We start from the raw sequence: 27,970 nt of genomic DNA, 5'->3' as shown, positions 1-27,970 counted from the left end.
GCAAAGCCATTTCTGACCATTACTTCACTTGGTATTGAACACGATGTCCAGCACGGGTGTCCAGGTGGCATTCAGTAAGACTTCTAGCTGCTAGTTAAGGAATGCTCGGTACGGTCCTTAGTCCAGGCGTGTCCATAATGGTGACACCTGTCTCTTTTGGAGCCAAGGATTAGACAGAACATCCCCTAACTAAAAGGCTGTCAGGTACTTTTAGGTATACAAAGCCTAAAACAGCATCTCATTTGGGTCCCATCAGCAGTGCTGCTTACAGTTCCCCGAGTGATTAGTATTGAGACAACTTGCCATTTCAGCTGCAGGGAAGACAGCACGACAGAGACAGAAGAAGCTGCCATTGCTGCTGATCCCATCCAAGGCTGAAGCACGAGGCCAACAGGCATGAACACACCTAGCAAAAAAAACATACAGACATCAGCCATAGCCACCTGTCCCCATACAGACATTTCTGTCCCTGTGTATCATAGAACAGATCAGCAGAGACCTCCATAAACACACTAGATTGATATATATTTACTCACTTATTTTTAAATATGTCCCTGCCATTGCAAGGATGACCTTTGCACCAATTCAGCTACAAAACTGCAGCCACAAGGTAAGGCTATTTGTCCCTTCCAGCTATTCTGCACATATGAAACAAAGAAAAGTAACAGAAAGACAAGGCAACAGTCCATAAAAAGGGAGGGGAAGTTACTCAGAAAAAGAGGAATGCTTGAAGTAAGTTTTAAGAAGGAATGTGGAGCATGAGAAGATATATGACAGAAGCAGAGAGAATGCAATTAGTAGGAGAGAAATGTGTGATTCAGGGTGAATAAAAGAGGGACCACCCAGAAGCAGGATGGTATCTCTGATTAGAGCTGGGTTTGGATATACAGAAACTAATCCCCAAGTACTGTTATGTGAAGTAAGAGCATGGGTTTAATTTCATCATATAAGAATTTATTCCTAAGAGTTTAAAACTTGGGGAAAAATAATTTTTTTTCTACAACATGAAAAAAAAAAACCAAACCACCAACAAATGCATTTGTTTTGTCCTCCTTCTGCCAAGATTTAAATACTCTAGGAAACTCTCTTTGGTTCCTTGAGCAAGAAAACCTGAGAGAGACACTGCAGAGCTCAGCTGTGCTGCTGCCTTAGACAACCTGGCAGTCACGTACCTGCTGCTATGGGTATTCCAAGCAGATTATAAATTAAGGCAAGAATGAGATTTATTCGTATTCTTCGAACTGTTCTCTTTGATAAGTGAATACTGGCAACTACATCCAGCAAGTCATTCTGCAAGACAGAAGAGCATTGAAATGTTTCCACATGCAGTCTTCAGAATACCAAACCAAAAAAGTGAAGTGTCAGTGATAAAGAGGACAGGTCAAAACTATAGTGCTCACTCGGATAAGAACAACATCTGCTGCTTCAATGGCAACATCGGTACCAGTTCCAATTGCAATTCCAACGTCGGCCCTGGCTAGTGCAGGGGAATCATTGACTCCATCACCAACCATTGCAACCTTCTTCCTCCCATTTTGGAGCTCCTGGACTTTTGCAACCTTGTGAGAAGGAAGAACCTCAGCAAATACTTTTTTGATCCCAACCTACATACAAAGAAAGAAACATACCCAGTTGGTAATAAGCTTCATGCTAAAAGGAAGAGACATTTGCTGTTCTGGGTGAAGGGGTAACAAAGGAAGGTCAACCAAACCGATTCCAATGGAGGCGACACTTGCAAGCTACACAGAAAGGTGAAGGGTAACATGCCTTTGGCATAAGAAAGGGACTGATTACAGCCCCCTCCATCGTTACTGCAGAGATGCTGTCAAACCATGCTCTGCCCTTAGTGTCATGCCCCACAGGGCTTCTGAAGCTCTACTGTCCCGGTAATAAAGGTCTGGTGTTTAAAAGAGCCAGTTTTCAGCTAATCATGTTGTGTGATGCACCAGTAAAGGTTTCAGTGAAATGTATGATCAGGCAGTTACACCAGGGGAAACATAGAAACACCAAGTATATGCAAGTCTCGGGGAAACTATGAAAATAAGGCAGATGGCTAACTAAATGCTTGTACTCTTCCACATCTCAACTAATAAGGAGTTGCTACCAATGGCTTTAGCGCTGTAGTTGAAGAGCAGGTGGATGTACTAGAGAGGGCTGGGATATTGCTCCTGGTTTGGCTGCCTCAGCAGGGAGAGATCAGCTTTTCGCCACACAAAAAGCTCTCTTAACCTTTCAAAAAGTACCATTTTAAAAAAGTTTTTAGGACTGTTACCATTTTTCCATTGGTAAGGAAGTAAGTGCCAAAAATTCAGTGAAAATGTAGGTTGGCACAGACTAAGCTTGGTTGAAAACTTCAGTTGAGTGCCTGGAACCATAAATTGAAGGTTGTTTCTGAAAGACCTCTCTTAAAGAAAGGTGGGTTGGGAAAGTGCTTTACTACAACACAAAAGCGTGAATCAAAACAGGAGAAGGATTAAAGCATCACACTGAGAGAAACAAAACAGACCTCACCACATAGGAGAAGGTGCATACCACAGCACTGGTGGAGTTAGCTGTGTGGTGGGATACCTTAGGAAAGCAAGGTGGCACACGGCAGATTAGAAGTAGACCAATGCAAAGGGAAAGAGGGAAATGAAGATGGAGAGGGTGGAAAAGAAGCAAGGTAGAGTGAGAATTTGGCTTTGCCTTTGGATCAACATTTATAGTTTGAGATCAAGGAAATCTCATATAAACCCAACCTCTTTTAGACTGCTATGCTTCTTAACAATAGTTCTTACAGATATTGTTATGTTACCCTTAAAGACAATGACAAATCCCCACTTCCCTTATTGGGAACAGAACTGAACCTTAAAGAAACTTTCCTTTATCACTAACCAAACACAATTGCCCTTCAGTGAAGGGAAGCAGGAGTCTTCAGTTCAGCAACGGACTAATTACTGCAAGAAACTCTGTACCTCTGGAGAAGTACTGACTGCTTGTCTTCAGCAAGATCTTAATGTAGCCACTGACCTGATTCTCAGTCCAATTCAAGAAAAGTTAGTCTTGATTTAACATATCCAGGCAAACTCTGAGTTCCTGCTCCAAATTCAACTGGGGTAAAGCAGAGCTTTAGAACCTCATCATGGTTTTGTTTTTTTTTTTTTGGAAGTGCAAAGAAGCAGATACCTGAGTAGCAATGGCTTTTGCAGTTTTTCTGTTGTCCCCTGTTATCAGCACCACATCTATTCCCATGTTTTTCAGTGTGTGCACAGCAAGGGCAGCTTCCTGCTTGACAGTGTCTGCTATTGCGATCATTCCACACAACACACCTGCGCAAAGAAACGTCCTCTGTTAGAGAGAGCTATGGGAGGCCAAGTGGCAGCAAGAGAACAGGACTCTCCTTCCATCACACCATGGTGGCTTGTGAAATAACACATTCTGGGCAATATTGACACTCATAAGCCTGAACGACTGTCTACAGTTTATTAAGTTATGGTCTTTTTCTTACACACACACACACTTTTCTCATTTCTCTGTTTCAGGTCAAACAAACAACTTTGGTATTTAGGGAGGAAGGGAAGAGGAAGTTAGCTTTTAAATATGCCAGACTTCTAGGTTTTATGGTATGTACAAATACAATAGTGAGCCAGAGAAAGTTTTAGTATTTGTGCCCAGGTCAGATGTTGAAGCCAGTCCTCCAAGAGGAAGCATATAGAATATATGGTTTTACGTCCCCTAATCTTTCCGGGTTGGATCCCTATTATAATTAATTGCTTTCATACAGAAATGTTGCACCTGCCTTCCAACACATTAACTCAAAAGTGCATCCATGTTTCCTTCATGTGACTTACAAAAATCTCATATTGGTTTATCATTGCATATTACCTTTCAAAAGTAAGGACTTCAGTAGGTTTTTCAGCTCTGTATCTCTATTTGCTATCCCTAGCAGCGACAGACATGCTAGCTGTACCTTATTTCCATGTTAAGAGCACTGGATTTTGCCAGACTGTTGGTGGAGCCCAGTCTGAGATATACAAATGCCTCAAAATTGCTCTGCAGGACCACCAAGAATATTTATTCAGTAACTGAATCAGATGCCCCTTTTCAAAAACACAGAAGCACTGGCAATCTATCACTGTTGTAGCAGTTCCTCATATTAAGGTATGGTGTAGGATGTCTTTCTGTGTAGAACAGAACAGAACACCTCTGGCAAAACTAATTTAGTCTAATCTATTATACTTGAACGATTTGATGAATGTTTATTCATGAGATGTTTTGAAATCAATGATGCAGTAGGTTGGTGTGTGATCCTTAGTGAAGCAATGTCAGGATGGGACACGACACTGCGCTGGCACTGCTTTTCTGAACAGCAGTCCTAGACAACAGGAGGTTCAGAAATTAAGACTTGAATTAAAAACTACCCAACAAAATCTTATAAACACTGTTCTGAGGTGAAAGCTTCTTTTAAGAACACCTTGATACTTTGCAGTTCACAAGCAGTTCTGCACTGAAAGAGTAGCAGTTTCTTGACACTGAGCCACTGGTCAATTGCTCCAGAGTTTGTTTTTATCCGTTCCGTGGTAGGATCAATTGATATTAAGTCACCCCAAAGAACAGCAGTTACCATCTATAGCCACTAGTATGGCAGTCTGTCCTTTTGTTTCATGGTCTGTCATTGCATCATTTACATCATTTGCAATATGCAAGCCGTTGCGTCGCATCCACTCACGATTTCCAATCAGCACTGAGTATGTATGAGAAGCTGATGAACCTTTGTGCACAGACAAAAAAGAAAAATGAGCAACTCTGAGATAGTGAACACAAGCCAGAGAAGTCTGAGGATGACAATGCCAGGTTGCATTAGCTATAGAAGGATACTCTGAAGAGGTTTTCCCAATTTTTTTGTGTGTGTTATGGACTGGAAATGGTCACACCCAAGACACAAACAGAGCGGTTTTGTTGAAGTGCTGTTCTCATGGTCAAACACAAATGCACAGGCACTACCTGAAGACAGTCTCATAAAACTTTTCTCCTTCAAGATTCAATCTGTTCCTGTTTATACACAGAAGTGTGTCATGAACTTAATGGAAGTATTTGCCTGTATTTGTCTTTGCCAGTTGGCATTGTTTTTCTGGGTAAGTGCAGTATGCACATTTCATAAAAGCCATGCTGCTTTGTTCTCACAACTAATGACTTCTTTCTAATATAAAGGCTATTTCTGGTAAGGAAATTTGTTTTGTTCTAACAAACAATGAAACAGTGTGTAAAGCACCTCATTATCAATTCAATCCAACTTCACAAGAGCTGTATGAAGCAGGTGAGAAAATATTACATTATCACCATTCACGAATGGCACAATTCTGACGATTAAAGTTCTTATTTAATTCTCTTAATAGCTTTCTCAAAAAGGTCAGGAGCGCCAGAGTCTTCTGAAAAGAACTGATGAGCTTCTTACAGAAGGCTTTAAATACTTTTTCTTTCTTTCATGTACTACAAAAGAGCAAAGTGGCTTCCACAGAGACTGAAAGAAAAACAAATGTATTGGCCTAATCAAAAACATCAGGCACTGAAACTCAGTTTGCAGATATAAGACCCTTTATCGTGCATCGGCTGAATAGATATTTTTTTAAAAACAAGTAAGTGCCTTGAGAGATACATGAACAGAAAACAAAAGGTACGAGTTAATATGGAACTAAAGGGTGTATATAAAAAGTACCAGTAAGATAACATACGTTAAATGTAACTGCTCTAAATGGGAAGATAATGCTAATTGGCAAATTTTGCTCTCTGCTGGACTATTCTTCTATCCAAAAGGGACACTGCTGGGTATGCCTGATTGCTCATGTATTGTATGGACTTTCTGAGTACCCCTCACTGTAGCATCTAAATTCTTATTAAGGTTTCTGAATTGCAGAGAGATTGAGAGTAGAGGAAAGAAAAAGCTTCAATTTTTAATAAGGCACATTTTTGTCCCTCGTGTTCTTTGCCTCCTTTTGCCATAAAACCACCTTTCTGTTGTTCCTAGTCCGATAGGATTGTTTCACAGTGGTTGGCACTGTTGATTCATTAGCCCTCTCATTGTAACCGGCAGACACTTCAGGGGCAGACATACCATGTGATTTGGAGAGCATGATCAATGCGTTATCTCCCAGAGGAGCACTGCTGTCTCTGCTCCTGTTAGTGTCCAGATTATCAATACCCTCCTCAGTCATGTCCAGGACAGCCTCCACACCTCCGACTTTGCAGCTGATGCCACAGCCTGGGACTGCCTGGAAATCGGTGCAGTATCCCAGGCTCTGAGAGCCAAGCTCCTGTGGATGCAACCAGAGTTCATCATCAATCTATGCTACCCACTCAGAGTACAAATATGAGAAAACTCCTGCTGAAGAGAAGCCTCATTCCTCCTCTTGACAATGGCTGACTGACAGAAAAGCAGCATGGAGTATCAGTACTGCAGAACTAAATATCAGGATGTTCTGGACTTGTAGAAAGGGGCAGCCATACAGATCACAGTCAGGTCTCAGCCCTAGCAGCAGCAGACTATAAAGGATAACTTTTCCTTTTAGTTAAAGGACAAAGCATTTAAACTGGTGTTTCATGACCTTAGCCAACACTAGGAACCAAAAAGAAATAATACAACAATAAGCCATACAGCTTTTGAAAAGATGGAACTTCTAATTAACCTCACACATAACTGGCTTCAGGGGATCAAGCCTTTTATACATATGTAAAAGTATAGCGAAAAAGTGTATCTAACTCCTGGACTGATCTGGCTGGATGACAAGGAAACTGGATCTTTCTGTTGAGTTAAAGAGAGAACCCAGTGAGTACCTTCAAGATGAGAAGAGGGATTACTAGGACCCTAGGAGTTACAAAAAGAATGGAAAAAATATGCATTTTTAAACAAGTTTTTCTGGGTTGTCTCTGGAAGCTGGAATTACATGGACCTTTCAGTGACATTCTTACAACATAGGGATGATGAGGCAGGTGGTAAGAATATTAGCAAAGAGTATAGCATTGCAATTCATATAAGCCATGATCCAGTAATAACTGGTGCATGGGATGACTACAGAAGTGTCAGGGAACTAAGACAAATTTGAAAAAAGAAAATGTAAAATATGAGAGAGGCATCTGAATCATTACCCATACTCTTTTTTCCCTTCTAAATTTATATGTTAATTTCCAAATTTTACCACTGAAAGATCTATCACTAATAAGTTTGATATGTTCTTGCCAATTATTTTTTCCATAAATCAATCAATGACTTTTTTAGCAGAAGGAAATTATTTATTTAAACCAGACTTCCTATTTTAGTTACTATTTCTGCTTTCATTCTTCCTGAAACATTTGAGGAACACATGCAATATATAAATTACTTCTGAGTATTTGCAAAATATGCCAAGACTTGAGTAATCTATTAATTCATTTGTGAAATTCACAAATATCACAGTTTAATATTCAGATAAGCAAGTGACTAATAGAAGTGACTAGTCCGGTAACACATGAAATGTCACTGCACACATTTGCTTTACAATGCTATTTTGAACATAAAGTATTCCTCCTGCACATATTCCACAATCCTTATTTTCCCACTAGTTCACAAAAAACTTTGTAAGATCATGCTTGAGAACTCTACAGCATTAGCAAAAAAGCAAAGCTTAGAATAGGTCTTCTGGTATTGTCCAGACTAAGATGCATAATCATAAAATCTGCCAGCTTTCCATCCTGTTAATTTTCAGGCAGGCCTGTCCCTTTGGGACTTGCTCATTTTATACAACATTGCTGCATTTGCCTAGATCCCTTCAGGCCTTAGATGAAATAGGAAGGCTAAGTACCTCTTTGCAATATTTAGTGACTGCCACTCCTAAAGGATGCTCACTGCTGGCTTCTGCAGTGCCAACCACTGCCAGTACCTTCTTCAGAGAGAGCACAGCTGTGTCTCCTAGCAAAAGCACCCTCATGACTTTAGGAACTCCACAGGTGATGGTCCCAGTTTTATCAAACATCACAGTCTTGATCTGTGAGAAATAAACCAGAGTTACTACAAGAATAGTAATGTTCATATGCTTTAGGCACATAAATATGGGCAAGACCTTAATAGTCAGTTAACTATATTCACACCAAGACAAAATAAACCTCCAAAAGTAGGGATTCCCGTATGTACCTTGAGCTATCTGTACACTAGATCTCCTTATGCCTCCTTATTCATTCTCCATACAGTGATTTCACTGAAGCTACAACATCATCTTGTATCTACATCAGGATCTCAGACAACAGAATCATTGCAGGACTGGTACTGTCCTTTGTGTGTGTGTGAACGTATACACATACAGGATTCAAGTAATGGCACCTTCATCACTTTTACCACAAGGTATATGATGCAAGGAGGGCTTTCACAAATGCAGTTCTAAATAACTAACAATAGACTGAGGGAAGAGGACTCGGGAAGTTATTCGGTGATAAGAGCAGGTGGGAAGAGTGCAAGAAGCTGCAACAAGTTCCAGAAACAACAGCCTAACCAAACCCAACCTCATGCTATTCACCAAATACAGCAATCACTTGTTAGCCAGCCCAAAGGGTCTTGAGGAATGAGGAAGGAAGTAAAAAACACAGTCCCACACACTGAAACCCAAAGCTAAAGTCAATTCTAGTCCTGAAAATAAACACAGCACAGAGAAACACACAAACCGAAAAAATAAACTAAGTAGGCATTATTTCCATTCCCAGATATTCCAACCCACCAACCTTGCAGAAATCAACAAGTCATCTAATTTTCCAGGCTCTGACCCTAGCCTCACTTAGATTCAAAAGGTAAAAAGTCCTGTCACTAATCAGCAGTCATTTTCTTGGTTTTTGCAGAGCTTTGGAAAAACTTCTAGTCTATGCTTTAAAATGTCCAGTAAGAACAAGAATTATCAGTCTGATTAACTTATTCTTACCACCCTTTTCACTTAAAATGTTCTGCCTATGTCTAATCCAGTCTACCATAGAATGGTTTAAACTCATATTCTTTTCACTGGCTGTGGACACATCAAACCTCCTCCTCCTTCAATCTCCTCCTCCTCTTTTCATCAGTTTTCTGTCTTTGAAGGGTTTTTTCTGTCTCACATCGTTTTTCTATACACTAAAAGAACTTAAAATCATTCTGCTTTTCCCTTACATCCTACATTTTAAACTACTAGTCATGAACAATATGCATTTCACAACAGCCCTCTGAGGAAAGAAGTAAAACATGGATTATTGGGATCTTTTGCAGAAGAGGTAAAGAGAGTGCAAGAGTCAGAAATCTCTGAGGTCATGCAGAAGATTAGCAGCCTCACTGGCATAAGAGTGCAGGAACTGTCGGCTCTCAACACTTTGCTGTGACTGCTTTGAAGAAAGAAGGTCAGATCTGTCTCCTTTACCTTAATGAGCAGCAACCAACAGAAAAAAAGCCAAAAACAACATTCTGCAGTCTTTCTCTGGACCAGAAGGATTTCCTAGGAAATCATATTTCATGTAGCAGCAGCTGGGTAAGCTACAAAAGCACTGAATGAACTATTAACCTTGTGTGCCATTTCCAGGGGTTTTCCACCTTTGATGAGAATACCATTCTGCGCAGCAACTCCTGTGCCCACCATCACAGCTGTGGGGGTAGCCAGGCCTAAAGAACAGGGGCATGCAATGCTCAGCACAGTGATTGAGGTTTGAAATGCAAACCTCAGTATTAGTTCAGCTTTTGAAACATGTTTGTTCTGATTCTGCAAGAAGAGGAAAGAGAGGGGAAAAAAAAAAAAGAAAGATGTATGATTGCTGATAGAAGGTGACATAGACATACATCAATCATAGCCATTTCAAAAAACACATTTACCTGGAAACCTCCAGTATAGGAAAGAAATCTATTATTGTTACTGTAATGGTGGAGAAAGGTCAATGTTATAAACTGTTTATGGAAGTATTTTCTGGCTTTTTTTTTTTTTTTCTCAAGCACACATATGTTCGACTCTTCTCAGACTCCCATCAGACAATATAACTTCCTGGCATTTCCTTTATAGCTTAGCAAAGGGGAACCATATTTCCAGGTACACAGATCCCCACAGTTGCTGAGCACAGCAAATACACATCCTAAAGACAACAGAAGCTCATCTTCTTTTGAAACTCAAATCCACAATCTGCCATCAGGAGCAAGGATGTCCAAAAAAATTCAGGCAATATAGGAATGGCTCAGCTCCTTGCAGTGCAGCTATAGGTCATGTTTAGTCCAGAAAGACTGCCAATAATTTCAGTTTGTAGAAAACCCATGCAGAACTAAGGGGTAAATGCAAAGGTATATTTATACCTGCAGATAGATTTTAATTAATACAGTCATCTGCTCTATGTAGGAAATACCATGTTGTTCAAAAAGTATTTGCCAGGTTGCAATATCAAACGCTACACACCGAAGGTATGTTAATTACACCTACACCAAAATCCAGCTCTTAATGAAATTACTTACAGGAAAATATTTTTGAATAACATCAAAATTTATAAAACCAATTGTGATCCATACTATCAATGTCACTGTTGAAATGATGATGATAAATGGAACAAAATATCCACTAAACTTATCTGCCAGTTGCTGGATAGGTGCCTATAAAAAAGAAAAACATATTTGTGTTTATAATCAAAACACATAAGTATGTAGAGTTCCTGAAAATACATAATATTCTTCATCTGATTCTATTCTGAAGTCTGGAAAACACACAGTTTGTTGAACAAGTAAATATATAAAAATACAGAATCGTTTTCTTATATAACCAAAATCTGTGAATATGTTTTTCTTTTCTATTATTTTTACCTTTGACATTTGAGCTTCTTCCACCAATTTCACAATTTGTGCCAGAGTGGTATCATTACCAACATGAGTTGCATTAACAAGAACTGAGCCATGTGCATTTATAGAACCAGCAATCACTGTGCTCCCAGGCTTTTTAGTGACTGGCATAGCTTCCCCTAGAAAGAAAAGTTAAGAATAAATGAGACGATGCCCCTAATAATAGTGAACATAGTCCATTAGCACACAGCTCATTGTATATGCTGGCAAAATCAGCATGCTAAGCAATAATGACAAGAAATCATGTATTGCATATCTCTGTCTAGTGAAGACATGCGTAAGTGCTGTCATACTTCTGTAAAATCTTTTCTAGTTTTAGTTTCAAAGCAAATGCTCTTTCATTTGTCCTAACCCTCCAGGATGACATCCCTCAAAAGCGTCAGGAGCAAATTGATTGTAAAAGGAGCTGCTAAGAATTTCTCCGATTAATACTCTGCAAAGCCAGGGGAGTTTGAGCAATCTGTCTTTATTTCCACCCAGTCTGAAACCCCCAGTTTTCAAAGACTAGAAAAAGCTGTCTCCATGGCAAAGCTCCTGTTCTCATGCTACCTCTCCAAGAATACTAGCTCTAGAAAACCTTTATTTTCTCTGGTTTTAGGATTAGTGATTATGACTGGCTCTCTCAAACTAAAGGTGTTCCTATTCCCCGAGCAAAGTAAACACATAACTAAAAGAAGTAAGCCAATGCCAATGTAAAGTTTTTATATCCTTCACCTTAGTTATAAGAATTGCATGATGCAGTAAATACTTATTATATTTACAAAACGAAATTAAGATTTCAGAAGTTATGAAAAAGTCCCATGAGCATCAAGTAATGAGGCTTTCTTTCTCTCTTCTTGCTCACTGGGAGAGCCCTGTTCAGTGCCCCTGCATGCACCCCAACACCTCAGCAATACTTCCCCATCACCCTTTAGAAGTTATTTCTGAGAAGGTGCCATCTCTACAAATACATTCCAGTGGAAACTCCCAACAGATTTCCATAATAATGACAATAGTGTTTAGACTCTAGACAGTACATTAATAAAAGTGACAAAACTGAGTGGAAATTCTTCAGCTTTTTAGGGTGTGCGCAGATGTGGGATTTGGATTCAAGCTCACAAAGGCCAGGTACAGCATCCGTTAAGGTGGGAAGTTATTCAGACAGCAGTTTGTTGGTTTGGTCTGGTCTCTTTTCTTGTAAGAAAGTGTTCTAGAAGATTTCACTTCTTTGTGTAAGGCAAGTTACCAGTAATGAGAGACTCATCTGCCATAGAACTGCCTTCAATGACCTTTCCATCCACTGGGAACTTTCCACCAGGAACAACCTTTACAATATCACCCCTTTGAACCAGTTCAACAGCTACCTGCTCCTCCCTGCAGAAGACACAAATAGAATAGATTATTTACAACATCAGTTTCAAAACAATAATAAAGCTTTCACATTAACTGTATCGACTAGTCTGTGCACCCAGGCAGGCTGAAGGGGTTTTGGTTCATAAATACATACCTGACGATAGAGTGGTCGGGTCCAAGAGTCACTACAGTGGCTTCTGTGGCTTGAAGAGATATAAGTTTAGCAAGAGCTTCTGAGGTCTTACTCTAAGATAAATAGATAAATGTTTAAGATATATTGAGATACATAAATGCTGATGCCTACTTAACACAATGACTTGTAACTGACCTTGTATGATATAGGCTACATCAGAAACATCTGACTCACTCTGAGTAGTTTTATTCTATTCTCACCATAAATACACCATAATTAGTATGAAGATGAGTTACCTTTGCTATGTGTTCCAGCCATCTTCCAAGGGCAATGAACACGAACAGCATTGGAGGGGTGTCAAAGAAAGTAACAGGGCTTTTCTCTGCCTTTTCAATTATTGCTACCATCAGGATCACACATGAATATACATAAGCAATCGTTGTGGCCAGTACGATGAGCACATCCATATTGGCTGTCTTGTGCTTCAGTGATTTGTAAGCTTGTACATAAAAATACCATCCACCAAGAAACTGTTGGTGTAAGTATGGACAGACTCATATTAATATCATAGCAGTGAAAGCAGAAAGTACATAATACTGCCTGTAGCAAAATTATAAACATGTAGTAGATAAGAGAAGGCATCGTGTCCCGTGAAAATTTTATATTGATATAACTTCAGTGGAGTGGTCTACTAGAAGGCCGACTCTATTTTCATCCTCTCACTTGCCCTTCCTTGTTCCTCCGGGGGAGAGTGGCTGGAGAGCTGCCAGTCAGAGAGGGACCTGGGGGGGTTGATTGACAGCCCGCTGAACAGGAGCCAGCAGTGTGCCCAGGTGGCCAAGAAGGCCAATGGCATCCTGGCTTGTGTCAGCAGTAGCGTGGCCAGCAGGGACAGGGAAGGGATCTGACCCCTGTCCTCGGCACTGGTGAGGCCGCCCCTCGATTCCTGTGTTCAGTTTTGGGCCCCTCACTACAAAAAGGACATTGAATGACTCGAGCGTGTCCAGAGAAGGGCAACGGAGCTGGTGCAGGGTCTGGAGCACAGGTCGTACGGGGAGCGGCTGAGGGAACTGGGGGTGTTTAGTCTGGAGAAGAGGAGGCTGAGGGGAGACCTCATCGCCCTCTACAGCTCCCTGAAAGGAGGCTGCAGAGAGCTGGGGATGAGTCTCCTTAACCAAGTAACAAGCGATAGGACAAGAGGGAATGGCCTCAAGTTGCACCAGGGAAGGTTTAGACTGGCTATCAGGAAGCATTTCTTTCCAGAAGGGGTAGTTAGGTGTTGGAATGGGCTGCCCAGGGCGGTGGTGGAGTCCCCATCCCTGGAGGGGTTTAAGAGTCAGGTTGACATAGCGCTGAGGGATCTGGTGTAGTTGGGAACTGTCAGTGTTAGGTTAATGGTTGGACTAGATGATCTTCAAAGTCTTTTCCAACCGAGATCATTCTGTGATTCTGTTCCCAGAACAACTCTGACAGGTACATATCATCCTTTTCCTCTGCAATGCATAGTGAACAAGGCAGGGAAGTTGAAGGGATATACCTAGAGCTGTAACTGATTAGTTTTCATCTGATCGGGTGTTTCTTCACTTAAACACTACCTTCCCCACTTGGAAAACTAGTTGATGCAACTTTGGAAGGAGTTAAGTGCTGTGAGCAATTACAGAATGGATAACTTGCAGAAAATTGCCACTTCATTCTGTGTAGGTGTACAGACAAGAGGGCAGGGCTGATGCACTAAACCTTTGCAGTCTCCTGTCTTTATCACATCAGATTACATAAACGCGAGATGAACAGAAAGCAAACCCCTGTGAAGTACTCTGAACATACCTGAACAAAAGTGCACAGGACAAAGAAGAGAAGATTTAAAATAGATAATCCAGGAATGAGATTCTGTTCCAGCACCATAGACCCATGGTGCTCACCGTCAGGTATTAGCATATAAATCATTAGGATTAAGACAGGGATCCCAAACAAGAGGCTGCACATGAAAGATTTCCTCCACCTGAAAAGTAAAAGCTGTAAATCCCTGGTTGTTGTACACGCCACAGTACCCAGGCCAAACAGTGTGCTCAGTGCAGAGCTTGAGGTATCAGTACTGTATTAACACACAGCTTCGGGATATCTGGGAAAGATCCAACACTCTGGGACAGTTTCAGTGTCTCCTACATAATTAACTGTATTGACTTCTATCAGTTAAAAAGTGAAACTAATGAAAGTAATAAAACTACTCGAACCAAATGGCAAATTGTAAAATTCAATATGCTTTACACAAGGATAAGCTAAATTAACCGGAAAGGAGCGAGGGAGGCGAGTTGCAAGAGATGATCTATACATGTTCATTAGTGAGAAAGAGAAATACTTACTGCTGTATTTCCTTTTTATGATCCAGGTTATGTGCATTTGGAACTCTTTTAGCCACAGAAGCATGAAAGCCAATTTCCTTTTTATTGAAAAGGAAGGAATGATAAGTGAGTTTTGATTAAACTAACCATACTACCTATAACATTTTTAAATGACACTACTTTTAGAAGAAATGTCAGAAAAGGACACTCTTCCCTATTTAATAAATGCCAACTTCTTATTTATTTTTAGATCCTGCCAACATGAGAAGATATTTCAGACAGTACTCAAAATGTGGACTGCAAAGGATTTCTGCTGCTGGACACAGTATATAGATGCAGTAAGTGTCCCAGATTTCTTAGGCACGGGAAGTTCTCACTGACAGCTGGAGTTCTGGCCCTCCTCCTCAAGGGAAATTTATGCCCTTTCATCTCCACTGGAATAAGTATGAGAGATGTAATACCACAAAGGAAGGTAAAAATGTACAAGCCACTGGGATAGTCCACCTTGCAAACATCTCCTTAACACTACAGTTGAGTAAATACACCTGAAGCTGAAAATCAAAGTTGATAGCATCAGTTTAAACCTGTAAAACAACAAACTTCAGGGCCAGTTTTGACTGATGCTGCAGTGAGTTACTGCAGTATCACCACACCCCCCACACCCCCCCAAAAAAAACCCTACAAAAAACCTAAAGCACAATGCATTTAAACTACTACTACACCACCTGCCAGCACAATACATTTAAACTTCGTATCTGCATCATGAGATGCTCCTGTGGCAAGATGCACTTTACCAGGATGACTCTGACAGCCTGAAGAGTCTACTAGTTAACACGTTAATCACTGCTGCCACACTAATTCTGCAGTTTAGGAGCTTTTTTTCCTGAGTAAATACTCTAGAACATGAAAGGCAAACAGCCACGATAATGGCAGATTTTATGATCTGTGCGGTTACTAGTAAGCCAGGATTTCTTTTTTTCTTTTAGTGGCTGTACCACAAGCTCTTTCAGTTTAAAATGTTCAATTCTGAACTGATGTGGGAATAAATGCCAGTGTATACAGAGATGTGTTAATACTTGTGGTATGGACTCTTGCAAAACTTCTTTTACAGCCTCTTTGACTGGCAAGAGAAAGCAGTATTTTTCTCTGAACTATCAACACTTCACTGAAATGACTGGAAATCAGAGAGACATGATTCTACACACAGAACTACAAAGAATTAATATATTACACTTTTACCAGATTAGATAAAAAGGTTTCTTTTGGTAGTTTTTAGGGTGTGTTTTTAGAGTAACAACATGGGAGACTATGCACTACTGTGGAGCAGAGCAGCTTCACCACAGAGCATAAAAACACATGGCAATAACTATGTCATCTGTAAAAGTCAGTGAAACCTCTCAAATATCAGCTGCTTTATTTCCTTTTTATCTTCACCTTATAATTGTTCACACATAAAATACTTCTAAAGCTTACCTCAATTATTTTTATAATATCTCGAGGTCCAGTGATTTCAGGATCAAACTGGATGTGAGCTTTGCAAGTAGCAAGTGCAACTGAGGCATAAAATACGCCATTTGTTCTCATGAGTTTAGATTCAATATTGTGAACACAAGAAGCACAAGTCATCCCTGTAATCTAAAGAAAAGACAAATTTAGGTACAGTTAGCAGTCCTCCACATTCACTCAGTTTTTGTGGATGAATTTGAGATGAGGTTTCCCCATGACACAAAGATACTAATGACTATTCAAGCTCTGTTGGTGCTGACCCAAGGCCTCAGCATTAAGATTTTATAGAGCTGTCTTAAATGAAACAAAGCTGAGAACATAAATATCCACCTTTATTATAAAATTATGCAATCAGCATTTCTAGTCACAGCTATATTATTTGTGTAGCAACATTCATACACTGCATTTATTGCAATAGCATAGCTAATATAGTTCTAGCAGCAGCTATATTCACATTGCCAAAGTGAAACTCTGCATGTGTAACTTCATCTCGCTTAATTTTTCTGTGGCTTCAATGGGACATGTTCCCACCTTTTCATCTCTTAGTAAAACTGCAGACTGTTGTTCTCTGTCTTGTAGTAGGTATACGACAGAGAATAAAAACAGACTTTTGAAGAATCTGTTCTTCATATAAAAAATTTACTGATGTTATCCAAAGTTTTCAGACCTCTACACGAATCCCCAGGCATTATCAACATGTATTTGGAGATACATTCTCAGTTGCTTGGAGTCTGTACCTCTGACTGATGTGCCTTCACAGTAAAGTTCTGTTTCATTTCTCCTTGCTAAGAAAAGTCTATTCTGTACATAGAACTATAACTTTTTATCTCAGCATCTTTGGTTTTTCTAAGACAAATTGATTTTGTCTTTTCAGCAATTAGGAAACAAAAGTGTCATCAGCTCGAACTGACCTGCTGAAGCCACAACTCCTTAAACAAAAGCATTTGCAAGAAAATTGTTCTTCCAGACCCAACTTTTCCAAAATATAATTTCAAATACATATGACTTACAAGAAGCTCCACATTCCCTTCTGTTTCTGCATGATCTTCTATGATGGTAGCTTCAAAACCCAAATTCTGGATCAGCTGTGCTATTTCAAGAGGCTGTATAAAATCTGGCTTGTATTTTATCTCTGCTTTACCTGCCATCAGTGCTACTAACACTGAAACAATTCCTGCAGTGGCAATAATAAAAAATATTAGATAATGTAGCTCCTTTGAGGGAAAGAACAATAAAATATTACAAGTGACTGTCAATGAGTGCTGTAACAACTTAGAGATGTTATAAGCCTAATGATTTCTCTCTGCCTCCTTCTAGTGTTGTTCCCTAGTCACAACAGGAGTTTTCACTGAGATCCAGCCACACTGCAGCTTCCTTTAGCAAAGGAACCGCAAGAGTTACATAGAAGAGGTGATTTTTGCCATGATCCAATAAGACAAAAAGGATGTTCAGAAGCAATCTTTACACTCACCACTGCAAGCTCTACCCTGGACTCTGGAAGTTTGGAAAGTCTTAAACAAACCCCACAGCACAATGCTAGGCCTTTTTATTTTCTTGGGTTTTTTTTCCTTTGGCTTTGTTTTTTTACCTTTTTTTAAAATGTAAATAAAACTACAGAAATCTACATTTAGAATTGAAAAGCAAACATAAAAGTCACAGGCAAAAAAATTTTGTTCTGAAGTGCTGTTGGTTTCTTGGATTTTTAAATCAAGGCAGTGAGGCCATCACTGAGTGACTGGAGCACAGGAATCAGTAAGCAAAACCCTCCAAAGGCATACCTACACAAATTAAATTGCTGAGGCTCATCTGTTCATCTTCTCTATGGCCAGAGGAAAGGCAGCTCCAGTCTGCAGACTTCTAACCTAATAAGCTTTGCTGTGCCTAAGCTAATACAATCACTGAAGAACTGGAGCCACGAATTTGTTTGTTCCTGCTTGTGCAAATGTGCCCTGAAGGGTAAGTTTCAGATCACAAATGTATCAGAGCTCTTAACAGCTCTGGAAGAGATGGATTGCTCTGTGAAGCAATAAGGCCCTGACAACTAAATGAGAACCATTTCTCTGTTCTTGTCCTGACCGTTATTTGAAATTGTTATCACATTACAGCAACTTACTGTTACAAGTATGTCCATTGGTTTTGTCTACCAGTGCAGTAGGATAGTTAAACAGTGATATAGTTACATTAGCACTAAGAAAGAGCATTAAGTCTATTTAACCTCCAGATGTTGTACCACAGCCTCTTCCATTAATCACATAGAATACCTTTTCCATCCCATAGTCCCTTATAGACTCATTATAGGAACCTTAAATTTATTACCATCTTCTTTCTGCAAATTTCTTTCAATGGTAGATACACATGATGCACAGGTCATGCCCGTGATTTGTAAAAAACACTTTTCAGCTGTCAGTCTGCTGTGCTCTTTTGGTCCATCAAGGTGAGGACTGTCTGGAAGAGCATCCGAGGCACAGTCTTGGCGAGGAGGCTCTGGAGGTCGAGGCTGCACAGCAGCATTGCTGGCATCAGGCTGGTGCCTACATTCTCCAGCGGCGGTATCTTGAATAAATACACAAGACACTAAACATACACTATTTACAGTGTGATCAGATGATGCAAAGCTACAGTCAGGTCACATTTATCAACCATGTAAAGTCTCTTAGTTGTTTGAAAGGTCACATGGTAATCTTGGTCTCTTCATGGAAATAATATAGATTGTTGCTATTCATGTAACGATATACACGTACCAGTACCACCTGCATGAGCATTTAACTCTACAGAACTAGTTTTCCATTTTCAGATGGCAAATGACTCCCTCCAATTTCAGTGCCTAGACCTGACAGCTACCTCCACTAGATAAAGATATATTGGTATCTAGAGGGTCCTTACATATCACAGAGAATGCCATCCAGTCATATCCATTCTGTCCTGGTTGTCATTTATGCAGTACTTCATCTCAAACAAGGAAAAGGACAAAGTTTCTCAACAGGTTTCTCTTTATGGCACAATATTTACACTGCAAGTACTGAAAAATTAGTAGTGGAATGATTTGCAGCACCCAGAAGACCTCCAAGGCCCGTTGCAATCACTTTTGTTCTTTACCAGAGACTGAACAGACAACCAACAACTCCAGCTTTGTTCACAAACTGCCTCCCTCGAGCAGAAGTTTGTGTAAAGGAGCAAGAGTTTCTGAACATGTTAAACACAGGGGGTCTCCTCCTTCTCCACAGATGGATTGGGAGGTCTCCCACCAACAATTATAATTAAACACCACATACGGCCTCCTCCTCATCTGTAGTGGAACCACAGATTCAGAGGGATTGGACTCATGAGAAAAGTCAATAGGATATAGTCTATTGCGATCAACCTAATTCATTCCGGGTAAACTAATCAGTATCTCAAAGCAATTCTGTTGAGTTGAAGCAAATAAATATTGCCACATTTGGAATTTTATGGAGAGGAGATTGTGCACCACAGCAACTTCTTAAACACTGAGCACATGTACAAAATGTACAAACTGTGCTGCAGCTGACATGTAAGAGCACCTGCTTCCACCAAAGAGTACCTGCACATTGCCACTTACCTTGCTTAAAGTAAGGCTTAGTAAAGTAGGGCTAGTAAAAATCCTCAAGAAATAAAGGTGAAATGATTAGGACACTAAAAAGAGATTTTAGTTAGGTAAAAAGTGGGTTTAAATGAAAGACATTTCATTAAGTTTGTGGGCTTTAGTATTTTGGAATATTTGTTTTGATAGACCTACTTACAGCAGCCTAGACCTAGGAGGAAACCTACTTCAGCAGGTAAGGTGATCAGCTATTTGAAAGACTTTGTACCAACTTCCAAACCTTTTGGTTTCATAATGTAACTCAACTCTTCCACCCACTAGTGCAGTTTTTAAGGGCTGAAATAAGGTGCTTCACAGCTGAAATCTCTCTCACTTGTTAAGTGAGGTCAGATTGGGTCAGTCCCTTAGAAAAGACAATGCCAGTGGTTTAAGAGTTTCTCTGCAGAGGAGTCTCAACACAAGTGTCACACAGTCCAATCTGGCACGCTACCCACAGAAGAAAAAAACAACTGTTACCTGTCAGCACAGAAGCATCAAACCCCATCTCTTCTATGGCAGCTCTTAACTCTTCTCCATTAGTAATAGCTGGATCATAATGTATGGTCCCAGTTCTGCCAGCTAGAGAAACTGCTATACGTTGCACTCCTTGTCTCTGTGATATAGCCCCTTCTATAGACTGTACACAAGAATTGCAGGTCATGCCATCGATCTTAATAACAGCTGTGCATGTCATGTCTTGCAGTGGCTCTCTGAAGAGATCATATAGCAAAGCGGGTGATGGAGATGCTCCTTTATTTGCTTCTGAACCATTAAGGAGGCATACTTTAAAGTTTCCAGGTGGAAGGGATTCAATAGCTTGCTTCAAAGCTGACAGGGTAATTAGATTTGGGCTATACTGTACCACAGCACATTTATGCTCCAAAGACACTTTAATACTTTGTATGCCAGGAAGATCTGATATATTTCCTTCAATGTTTCTGACACAGGACTTGCAGTGCATGCCTTCTATCCGTACAGCCATTGTAGCTGTGCTACTCATCTCAGCAACCAGGGGATCCACTCGATCACTCTCAAGACTTGCTGGTATCTCCTTGGGGTTTGCATTCTGCAAGCGCTCCAGATCGAGGACACCCAGCTTCAAAGGGGCTGATTTACTTTTAATGGTGCAGTCATACCCCAGGTTACTGATATGGCTCTTGAGGTCATCAGGCTGAATGATGTAAGGATAGTAAGCAATAATTGCTTCCTGGTTACCGAGTGACACCTTGATTTTTGCCACACCATGAAGTTTCCTAATCTTTCCTTCAATGTTGGTGACACAGGACTGGCACGTCATGCCTTCTACCCGAAGCTTAACTACTGCTTCTCTCAAGCATGACGAATTTACAGTTGCTGTTGTCAATCTCTCTTCTGCTATATTGGCATCAAAGCCCATATCCTGAATTTCCTGGCAAATCTGTTCAGGATTTATTTCTGTCTGCAGATACTTTATTACAGCATTGTTCTGTTCAAGGGAGACTTTAATACTCACAATGCCCTTGACCTTGGAAATTCGGCCTTCTATCGACTGCACACATGATTGGCAAGTCATTCCCACAATATTGACTGCCACAGTGTGTTCTTGAGAAGATGGAGAGGGCACAGTTTCAAAGCTCTCCTCATAGCCCATGTTGTCAAAAGCAAAATGGTGTTTCATTGTAGGCTCCAGCTCACAGCCAGGAGGAGAATCAGTGTTGGACAAAGTCTAAGGAGCAAGAGGAGAAATAAAAATAAAATGCACATATCTTTAGCACTGTAAAAGCAGCAATATTCTGCATATTTTGCATGTGCTCTCAAGCACATACCAGAAGTGCTCTCAAGTCAGTCTATACCCCTGAAACATTTCACAACTTTGAATATATTACCAGTGAGCTATGCCCATGATGATGAATCAGGCCTCTGAGACTTCTCTTGAGCAGCAATTTAAAAAAATATTCACTAGGGATATAAAAGCAAAATTGTCTTACTATTCCCACCCTAATCCAATCATTTAAAACTTGAATCTTTCGCAGCCACAAGGCACTTTCACCATGCAGTCTGAGCCCTGCTCTTCAGAGTACGTTGTCACTGGCACAAAGGGTCACAGCAGAGAGTGTGCTGAATGCCTCTCCACAGTCAGAAGCTGGCTCAATTTGGCCAACCTGCTGCTGTTCAACAGGAGTTCAAACCAAACCAAACAGCCCACAGAAAACAGAATCAAGAATTTACCAGGAGCCTGAAATATGCTAGCAGAGGAAGGACCAGTTGTGTGATACCTGAAGAGCTATATGCAGGCACACAAAGGCCTGGGCAGTTTGCATTATATACAGATCTTTTAAGTTAAAATCTATATCTGACAAAATTTTTTAAAAGACACAGAACTTTATGCAGACACTTCCACTATGGTTCAGTTTCATGTAAGGTGAGGCACCTAAGAAAGACCATATAGTGAGCTACAAGAACTCCCTAGTTTTAACCAACACTGATTTTCAGGATGTGATAGCCAGTATTGAAGTAGATTATCTGGAAGCAGAATATCTCTCAGTCAGATCACGGGATCCACAGTACTAGGACTCTACAGTTTAATGCACTTAATTCAACTGAAAATGAAATATTTTTTTTTTAATAGTGAAAAAGGCAATGCTTCTCCAAGAATAGGTAATCAGAGCACAGACTCTGTCACCACAGGAAATTGCTGGTGCCAAGGGATGAGGAAGACTGAGAAGGGGAGGGAAAAGTCCCAGATTGTCAGATTTCATTGAAAGAACATCAAAATTCATGTCCATGACAAGGCAGCTTTGACTACTAAAAATCTAGATGCAAGTTACTAGGACAAATCTATTGTCTCTCCTGGGAAGCCATGGGCTCCCTGCATTCAGTAAAGCACCTGATGCTGGGCGTTACTGCAAGGAGGGGCTGGGGAAGGGGCCACTGGACCAGGCTCAGTACCACAAATCTTGTTCCTACCACTGACAAGAAAATTTCCTCCTCAGTACCACAGCACAGATGAGAGACATTTAGGCTGCTTATTAACAGTAGACTGCATTCAGTTCATTTGATGCAGTATTCAAAATTCATTAACTTGATTTTGTTTCACGCTTAGACAGATTGGGAATAATGAGGTCTGGGGTCACCACCAAAATTGCAAAAATTTAACATGAGAAATTTGCTTTCAGCCCTCTCCCTGCTGTATTTATTAGAACAGGAGGAGGAATGAGCAAATTCAACTCTTCAGCACTATGGTGCAGCCCGCCAATATCATGCCTGCGACCTTTCCCCTGTGACCCCTCCCTTCTCGCTTGGCCTCAAGGCTATGCTCCAGGGATGCTGGGGAAGAAAAGTCATGGGAATATTTTAGCCCCGACACCCCCTTTTACCTCCCCCTCCTGCAGGCCTGGCAGCACCCAGTGCACATACTCCTCTCCTTGCACTTCCCTTCCCAGGAGTTACTGAAATCCCCAACATACATGGAAATGAGCAGCCAGACCCTCCTTTCAAAACAAAAAATAAACAGCTAATCAGAGCTCCCAGCAAAGATGAGTCCCTGTTTAAGCACACACAAAGATGACCACATGCTCACTTCCTCCTATTTGTGCCTTTCCACAGTTAAAAATAATAATAAGGCCTCGTATATGGAAAAGAAGCCCATCTGAAAATGAAAACAGCCTCTCACCCACCGCTGCTTAAACTCAAACTTGCATTTACTCTAATGTCTACCTCAAGAAATATTATTTTAATATTGTCCCTCATCTCCTCTTCCCTATCTCCTGTCCCCAGCCCCCCAAGGACACTTTAAAGCTCGCAGTGGCTAACTCTTATCACAAACACCTGGTAAAGCAAAAATCTGTGTGCAAGTTACAGGAGCTCACCCTGTATGTTTACTTTGGCTCATACGACAAAGACATTTGACTTCTGCATCCTTTGGCAAAACAGAGCATGAGAGATGGGCAAGATGAACATCCTCCACTCTCCTGCTCCCCTTCACCACATTTCTGGCAGCCACTTGCAGATGAAACCCAGAAACCATGTCCTCCACTGCGTTCCCTCCACCCCCACACTCACCAACCATCGCAGTTTTCCTAGGTATCCAGTGATATAAAAGCAATTAAAATTAAATGCATAAAAAGATTAAAGGGTATTTCTCGTCCTCCAGTCTTTTGAAAAACATAAAAGGACTGATTCTACTATTTCAATGCACTGTAAGCCACAGAAACATCAAAACTTGGCTGCTGCTTTACATTTTGGATAAAAAGCTATCCCGATGTTCAGAAGAACTGGCAAAAATATTTTGTTTGTTACTTGACAAAACCAGATGTTTGTTCTCTGTAGGAGAAAAATGCTTGGACACAGATTTTTAAATGAGAAGGAAAAAATTAGAGAGGAGATGTAGATATAAACAACAACAAAAAAAGTTTCTTTCCTTTAAAAAAAAACAAATAACAAAACACCCCACAAATGCCAAACCATTGAAGACTCTCCCCTTAAAAACCAGAAATGTACACAGGTTCAAATACAGTATTTACAAAGCATTTAGTAGTGTTTAAGAGCTTCAAAAAAAGGGACGCGCACACACACACACACACACACACACACACACACACATCTATGTGTGTATTTGTGAAAATGAATGTTTCTACACTAGATCAGAGGAAAACAGCAGGTTCACACAAGGACACAAAGATAAGGCATGCATAAATGTGTCTGTAGTTCTCCTCAGGCACATGCTAGGTCTCAAAAGAGGGTTTCCTGATACCAGCTAACACCCACACAGAACACAGTATCCATGAGGCTGTACAGTAATTCAGAGACACCATCTGCAAGAGGATCAGAGAAGCAATCACCTCCAAAAATAATGAAAAATGTGCCCAGGATTCCCAAGTGTTGTCCCTCCTGCTTGCTTCTGCCTAAAGAGAAATCCTAATGAAATAATGAAAATGCATCTGACGCCACATCCAGAAGGGAGTGTGAAAGAATTGGCTGCAGTTACCGACCGTTTTGTCTCTCACACCAAAAGAGGCTTGCTTACTTCTAAGGGGAAGTATACACAAGTCTGTTTGCTCTGCCAGTCTCACACATATTTTTACAGTGACTATGTAAAAAATATGTAATGAAAACATGAAATTATGACAATTCTTTCCCTCCCCTTTTTACATAAAAGTTCCAACTCAAAACACAGCAGAGGCTCTAGTCTGAAAGCAAAGAATCCCTACAGAAAGCAGTGTTATGAAACTCATTTAAGTAATACAGAAAAAAAAAAAAAGAAAAGAAAATTTAAAAGGGTCTCCTTGACACAGAAACAGCAGTACCTGGAGACAGCTTTAACAGAAGTACCAGAGCTGAATGGAAAACATTCCCATCTGACATCTCTAAACCGGACCCAAGAAGGTAGCAACTGAAACTGTTGATGTGCATGAGCATAGCATCTGAAGCCCAGCTCCCAATATAAGGATTTCACAGCAAACCCACTGGCATGAAGAGCAACCCTTGCTGCAGACAGGAGTTGGAGCACTCATGCCTGCCCTGGGGCAAAGCAGGGTTTGGGGGCAGCAGGAAGAGGCAGAGGCTCCTGCTCCCTGTGTTGACCACCTCCAGCCAGCAGGAAGGAGATCATCCCAAAGGAATATGGCCCGAGGCTGGACTAACTCTCTGGGAAAGCATAGAGGTGGAGCAGGGCAGGGAGATGCTGCTAAATTGGGAGCACCAAATCTCAAGTCCTGGCCTGACACACAGTTCTTTGCATTATGGCATCCAGAGCTCAGTGGCTGGTTCAGGAGGAAAGGTGGTTATTGTCCATGGCCTGTGTGACTGGCGGGGTAAAACTGTTCCATGACAGGCTGGCCTCAGAGGCCTGGCATCAGACTGCCCCACTGTCTCCTAAAATGAACTGGGTTTTGGGGGTACTTCCATTCAGAAGTGCAAAGGCCAAGGGTTTAACACAGCAGTGAGAGAATACAGAATAAATGTAAGAAAATCAACTGAACTGGGAAAAAAAACACCCAAAGAACAAGAAATCACGGCACTGGGTGAGACCCTCCCATACATGCACATGGTGACCAGCATCCTGACAATGGATGCAACCCCATGGCTGTAAATTCAACAAGGTGGCTCATTACCAAGAAAGCTATTCCTCTCCCTGCCACCTCCCCTTCCCAAGAGGTGCAGCCACCTCTGAAAAGCCAGTGTAACCCTCTAAGTCTCTGCAGCACAAGGCTGAGGCCATGCCAGGTGCACCCCACAGCTCCTTGAGCATCACCCACACAGCTGCTGCTCCTCTCTGGTGCTCCAGCAAAGTTCTCCCCCCAGGGATGGCACTGCTCTACAGCCCTCCCTCTCCTGGCCTGCAGGGATGCCAATTTTCACATCCTGAAATTCAAGCACCGGACTCCTCACTGATGCCAGGCAGTCAGCCAGTGAGGAGATGGGGCCCATTGCAAGCAGCCCCTTCCCCTCTGCCTCTCCCCGTCATTCACGTGCTCATCCACTAACGCCAGACCGCACTGAAACTCTCACCCAGTGTCTCCGAAGGTTCTGGGCTGCTCTCCTCCCCATGCATCCACAGGCTGAAACTAGCTATCATACTCTTGCCTTCAAGCACACAACTGCCAAAGAATTATTTTATCTGTGTCAAGGTTTTACCTTTCCTGCCTCATTCTTTCACAACCCGCTGATTCATGGCTTTGGATTCAGGCAGGCAGTAACACACAACTGAAAAGCCACATACTATTATTTAAATGCTTCAGATGCTTTCCCAGTTTGTTACAGGCAGCCAGTGAACAACAAAAGGAGGACAGAGCAGCCTCAGGAACATCAAAGATCCCAAGTCTTCAATTTCATGCCTATAACAGCAGCACTTCTGAGTGAGCAGAAATTCAACCCTCATCCTTCTTTAATAAATTTACGTACAACCTCCATCCATCTTGTTAGCACATATGTTTAATGTATTAGATCTTAACTAGTTGTTCTTCCTTCCCTCTTCCCCCAAGCTTAGTGAAGATTAACAAATCGCAGTAACTACTGTTTTCAGTAACTGCTTGTAACACAACCTGTTATTTTTCAAACAGTTTCTGAGTCTTAAACAAGGGAAAAGCCACCCTCTCCACCTGGATATAAAGATTCAAAGAAAATATTACTTTAAAGCAGTCTTTATGGTGCTTTGTTTTCAGAACACTTCGTTGCCCTAATGCTTCTGCCAAGGGACTCCTATTTCCCACCCGGGAACAGGTTTCTCTAACAGTACAGACAATGAGAAAAGATTTAGGCACTTGCAGCTAGTCTTACTGAAATGATACCTACACCGTAGTTAGCAAACCTTAGAGACCTTAACAGGTGCTTTTAAATTAAAGAGATTAAATTGGTTTAGTGGAAAGCTTTGTTGTAAATGGATTGTTTCTAATTTAGAATTAAAACAAAGCAAAACACTTTGTGATGTTCTTCATGGTTCCAGTACAAGCAATGCGTACATCCCAGGGAACGGAATACAGAATAGATATATTTTGGTAGAACAAAGTCATTGATGTAATTTTTTTTTCTAGAAATAATTTATAATATGAAAAGTAATTTGAGTCAGAGAAACCTTCAGGTATATTTGGTCCGTCCTGGCTGTTATTTCATTCTTGTCTGACACTAATTATTTAAGCCATTCTAAGCATACAGAGTTTCAAAGGACACAAAATTTGTTCTAAGAGCTTCTTTTCCTTAAATATTCACCATATTCACTGATCCAAACTACATCACTGTCATTAACATTCCTATTAAATAGCAAAAACTCTTTTTAAAATAATAGACATCATGTTTTGCATTGATCTTTGCAAGCCTCTTCTCCACAACAATCTCCAAAAATACCATAGTTGTATAAAACATGGAATTTAAAAAAAAAAAAAAAAAAAAAAAAAAAAAAAAAAAAAAAAAAAAAAAAAAAGTGCCACAGATGTATTATCAAGAACTTTCACTAGCATCCACTTAGTAGTTACAAATAAACTACTCACCTACAGTTAGGAGCTTTTAATGTTTCTGAAATTTCTATTATTCCAGAGAATAATCTGGTAGGAGCTGCTGTCAAACTACTCAAGCAATTGCAATTTAAAAGGAAATATACTAACATGTTTCCTTAAGTAAGAATCACCACTCTACATTATTAGAGGTGGAGCTGAAAACTGCTTGTTAGTTACTACAGCATAACTCATCATTAACACCTGCTTTCAAAGAGTACTTTCAGAGGATCTCCAGAGGACTTTGCATTTGTATACTGCTTG

General features: G+C 40.7%; 1 protein-coding gene across 7 annotated transcripts in view; it reads right to left on the bottom strand.

Moving 5' to 3' along the window:
• Positions 1–27,970, bottom strand: part of ATP7B (ATPase copper transporting beta) — a 48,887-nt gene that overhangs the window by 11,194 nt on the left and 9,723 nt on the right. For 4 of the 7 annotated variants that reach the window (XR_003399077.1, XM_026855521.1, XM_026855504.1 and 1 more), the window contains exons 2-20: positions 20,217–21,444; positions 18,458–18,694; positions 17,152–17,315; positions 16,109–16,270; positions 14,657–14,733; positions 14,121–14,295; positions 12,593–12,826; positions 12,318–12,409; positions 12,057–12,184; positions 10,796–10,950; positions 10,454–10,588; positions 9,525–9,719; positions 7,815–7,997; positions 6,092–6,290; positions 4,604–4,750; positions 3,166–3,308; positions 1,401–1,604; positions 1,173–1,290; positions 304–406 (exon numbers count right to left, since the gene is read on the bottom strand). Coding sequence is in view for 6 of the 7 variants with exons in the window: in XM_026855521.1 (XP_026711322.1) it covers positions 304–406; positions 1,173–1,290; positions 1,401–1,604; positions 3,166–3,308; positions 4,604–4,750; positions 6,092–6,290; positions 7,815–7,997; positions 9,525–9,719; positions 10,454–10,588; positions 10,796–10,950; positions 12,057–12,184; positions 12,318–12,409; positions 12,593–12,826; positions 14,121–14,295; positions 14,657–14,733; positions 16,109–16,270; positions 17,152–17,315; positions 18,458–18,694; positions 20,217–21,444 (4,079 nt within the window). In the remaining variant the exon portion in view is untranslated. The remainder of the gene's footprint in view (positions 1–303; positions 407–1,172; positions 1,291–1,400; positions 1,605–3,165; positions 3,309–4,603; positions 4,751–6,091; positions 6,291–7,814; positions 7,998–9,524; positions 9,720–10,453; positions 10,589–10,795; positions 10,951–12,056; positions 12,185–12,317; positions 12,410–12,592; positions 12,827–14,120; positions 14,296–14,656; positions 14,734–16,108; positions 16,271–17,151; positions 17,316–18,457; positions 18,695–20,216; positions 21,445–27,970) is intronic. The other 3 variants (XM_026855489.1, XM_026855495.1, XM_026855514.1) reach the window with 3 other exon arrangements.

The sequence above is a fragment of the Athene cunicularia genome, assembly GCF_003259725.1.
Source record: "Athene cunicularia isolate RWA chromosome 1 unlocalized genomic scaffold, athCun1 chr1_part1, whole genome shotgun sequence".
In the NCBI taxonomy this organism is placed as follows: domain Eukaryota; kingdom Metazoa; phylum Chordata; class Aves; order Strigiformes; family Strigidae; genus Athene; species Athene cunicularia.
Note: the sequence above shows the minus strand (reverse complement) of the source record. Positions and strands in the feature narration are given on the sequence as shown.